The sequence below is a fragment of the Castor canadensis genome, chromosome 3 (genome assembly GCF_047511655.1).
Source record: "Castor canadensis chromosome 3, mCasCan1.hap1v2, whole genome shotgun sequence".
In the NCBI taxonomy this organism is placed as follows: domain Eukaryota; kingdom Metazoa; phylum Chordata; class Mammalia; order Rodentia; family Castoridae; genus Castor; species Castor canadensis.
In genome coordinates this window covers 92,148,328-92,152,649 of record NC_133388.1, presented here as the reverse complement: position 1 = coordinate 92,152,649, position 4,322 = coordinate 92,148,328, and the positions used below count along the sequence as shown (strand labels likewise).

Below are 4,322 nucleotides of genomic sequence, written 5' to 3'. Positions count from 1 at the left end.
GATTACAGACATGTATTACCAAGCTCAGCCCAGATCAGTAGATTTAATGTGACTACTTCTTTTTCTTTTTTTAATTATATTATTGTTGAACTGGAGGTACATTGTAACATTTTCAAAAGTTCTTAACGTGACTTCTTTATATAACATTTAAAAGGAAGTTTAATCTCAAATTAGAGCAAGTAATTCACCTTGCATTAAAATGAATCCCACTTCCCTAATGCCTTGGTACTCTAACCTCATTAGGAGAAAATCATACAGTACATACTCTGTCATTCAAGAATAATCAGGAGTCTAGGCCTCATTCCATGAACTGATCCTGAGGCAGCCTACGTAGTCCAAATCAAGAACCATTGACTTCTCTTTCTGGTCTGATTTTAGATCCATCTTGTCAACTTTCCTCTCTTAATATTGAAGGAACTCCATAATTAGAAAGAAACGATTAAGTTTAAATTGTGTGGAGAGGTAATGGATAGACTTAAATCCTCATTGAGGTATAGATCATTATTACTCTACTCTTACTCCAATGTCCATTTTGAGAATAGGAAAGAACAAAAATATCATATAAAATGCCAATGGACAAAATAAAAAGTAGGTGGTATGAGAGAAGAGGAAATCCCAAAAGTTTATTCAGTGTTTTAACTGATGATGGTTTTATTAAGGTCAGAAAAGATTAACAGGAGATAGGAGGATGAGAGAGAAAACCAAAACCCAGAAAGAATAAGCACAATGAAATTCTTTCATACTATTAATGTTTGATAAGTAAAAAATAAATTTTTAAACAGTTGAGCTTAGGGTTTACAACCCAGGGTACCCAGTTTCCACATCCTTGCCACTGGTCCCCACATGAATCAACATACTATGGATTCTGAAAGTTCTGGAAATTGTCCTACCAACCTTGTTGGGAAGTTTCACTGAACAAGTCAAGTAGTGGATAACTTAGAAACAACAGTTTCAAAATTTCTACTTAGAGAGCATCTAGAAAAAAGACAAAGAACAAAGCTAGTGTCGTCATTCTTTGCATAAAGAATAGCCTAATGCTCACACTGGGCTATTTGTTTTTTATAAATTGAAGAGTTTGGGAAACTAAGCCTAAAAAAACCTTGAATTAACATTAATAAACTTCCCAGTAGTCCCTAGAGACCTGTCTGTTGGGTTCAGGCCCACAAAATGGATGTATGTTTAACATTAGTTCTTCTTCACTAACCACTTCATATTTGATCCAAAGTAGAGTTGCAAAGCTACCCATACCACAAACTAAAATGTTGATGTTGAAATGGTTCAGCTGTTTAGATTTTCCTTTCTTTTCTACAATTTATAATTTCAGAGAAAATTAGAATTATCTTAACTGATCAGAGAAAGTTCATTACATGGAACATTTAAAATAAAAAATCTTGATTAAGTAATATTCTGCATTCTAAAGCATTGTGCAATACTGGAAAACCATATGGCACAGGTGAAATTGATGCTGGGGGAGGTATCACATAAGAATCCCCACATAAGCCTATGCACTTGTCAGAAGTGAGTACACTGGTTGTCTACTAAACCTGGGAAAATTCAGTCTCAGATTCTTAGATAATATTCATGAACATAGAATTTTGGAGGACATCAGTAAGAAAACTCTTAAGACACAAAGAATCTAAGTTTGTGCTTATCAAAGAATTGGGTTCCCACCCCTTTTCCCAATTACATTCATATTTACCTGTAACCAAAGCAGTGAGTGCATGCATCCTTCTCATGTAATGACCTATTTTATTTCTATAACTAGTACCCATATACACAGTGGGAGAGCTCATGCTTTTTCGCATTTAATTTTTTTCTTTAGTTGTTATCTGGGGAGAGAATTGTTAATATCCATTAAATATTTTCAGGTCATCTTCTTTATTACAATCCCCACAGCTTAAGTGCATGACAGAATATGCAGAAAATATTTTAGACATATTATTGATTTGAAGAATTTCAGGTGATTTTGTCTTAACAAGGGTAATTCTTCACTACCAGTGGCATTTCAGAAATTTTGGGGGTCCTCAGGTAGTGGGCTATAATTTTTCTCATGGCAGTCTTCATATTTCTATTCCTTAATGTGTAAATAATGGGGTTTAGGATGGGAGTGAAAACCGTGTAAAATATGGCAAGAACTTTATCCACAGCCTAAGTGGTAAAAGGCCACACATAGATGAAGATGCAAGGTCCAAAAAATAATATGACTACCATGATGTGGGCAGCCAGTGTAGAAAATGCTTTGGCTATTGCAGCTGAAGACCTGAACCACACTGTGAAAATAATAATGATGTAAGAACCCACCAAAAAAGAGAAAGTACTTAGAGAAAGAATTCCACTATTGACCACTATTAATATTTCAATGGTGTAAGTGTCCAGGCAAGCAAGTTTGGCCACTCGAGGAAGGTCGCAAAAAAAGCTATCTACTACATTGGGTCCACAAAAAGGCAGGTTCACAGTAAATGATAGCTGGCTTAATGTGTGCACCAAACCCACAGCCCAAGAGATTATGACCAAGAGTGTGCATGTCCATCGGCTCATGATGACTGCACAGTGTAGAGGTTTGCATATGGCCACATATCTGTCATAAGCCATGCAGACCAGTAGCATCATCTCTCCTCCTGTAAAGAGATGAATGAAGAAAATTTGGGATATGCAGCCAGTGAAGGATATGGTCTTGTGTTCACTCAGAAAATCTGCAACCATCTTAGGTGTAGCAAAAGAAGCCTGACAAATGTCAACAAAGGAAAGGTTTCCTAGGAGGAAATACATAGGGGAGTGCAAGCTGGTATCAAAAGACACTGTGATGATAATAAGAATGTTTCCTAGCACAATGACCACATACAACACAGAGAAGAAAAGAAAGAAGAAAAGCTGGAGTTCTTGAGAACTTGAGAGTCCCAACAATATGAACTCAGACACCACTGAAGAATTGGTCTTATCCATGCAAGCTGTAGACTTGCTCTGAGACAATCCTAAAGCAGGAGAAATAAAAAGAAATTGGATATGTGAACTAAGAACAACTTTAATAAGAAGAATTCTGGTATCTCAGACATAATGTATATTTGTTGAATGCAAAAATTTTGAAAAGACCATTTGATCATGCATTTGGACAATTGGAAGGAGGTTATGAGATGTTTAAGTAGCTCTTAATATTTGAGCAGAGTCCAGAGAACTCCTTGAGTTTCTGGACCATTTATCTCTTACACAGTAGAAAATGAGTTCAGTCATGAACTGTTTTGCACCATTGGGGCAATTTAAGTCTAGCCCACAAGCTTTGTAGAATAGCAAAGTCAATCAGATCTGTTGGTCTTATATTATTTTCCATCATTAATTTTAATAAATTTTTAAGCACAGCATTTTCTTTAACTTTCCAAGAGAAATCATGACTTGATGTTTATTATATAATGTAAAGTCACACTCATTGTTTAACTACAGGCTAGTTATTTTTTTGAGTTTTAATTATTCATCTTAAAAAAAGATGGGGGTACAAAAACACAACCATAAACAGTTGTAAAATTTAAGCATTGAATCTCATGGACATTCTACTACCACATTATAATAGTTCTTCTTATTTTGTTAAGTACCTCCACAATAACAACGACTTACATTACTGCTGCAGGAGTCATATGATTTAGGCAATTCCCACTAAGCAGATGTCACTGAATACATATTATCCAGGTCTCTAGTTCCAACAGTTTGTCAATCACTCATCCAAATAATTTATTAAATTAATCATTCGTAATATTATGACTTACCTCAGACATTTAAAACTCATATTTGCTTGTTATCAAAGAGCAGTACCCTAATGTGCCATTTTCCCTATAAAATTAAATATAGGGACTATATATAGAGATATAGGAATATAGTTCAGTGGTAGAGCACTTGCCTAACATGCACAAGGGCTTAGATTCAATCTCCAGCACTATATGAAAATAAAAAAATTAGATTAAGGTCCATTTATGTTCCCCCTCCTTAGTAGTTTCTTAGTACATCTTTATAAATATCAAAGGAATAGTGGAAATGAATAATCCTAATAATTAGACAAAGTTTACATCTTCTGTTTTTCCCCTATAAAGGTGTACCCTGGCTCAGTAAATGTAGTTTGGCTCAAGAAGCCCCATTTTAGCTAACTGTATTAGTTCTGAAATGAACTGCTAGCAACAGTCACATTAAGGAACCTAAAAGAAGTTTTGAGAGTATAACTATCTTCCACTGTTTATCAATTGCACATAGAAGCCAGTCCTTCTTGTGTCTCTAGATATGGCCCTACCCCCACATTTGGATGGATACTATTGCAATCATACAGAGAATCCCTCTATTAA

General features: G+C 35.2%; 1 protein-coding gene across 1 annotated transcript; it reads right to left on the bottom strand.

The window, feature by feature from the left end:
- Window positions 1-2,148: 2,148 nt before the first annotated feature.
- Window positions 2,149-2,943, bottom strand: LOC109681058 (olfactory receptor 4K5). Its single transcript, XM_020155640.1, has one exon. It carries the CDS (start codon window positions 2,941-2,943, stop codon window positions 2,149-2,151), a length of 795 nt encoding a protein of 264 aa, XP_020011229.1.
- Between the last annotated feature and the right edge of the window lie 1,379 nt (window positions 2,944-4,322).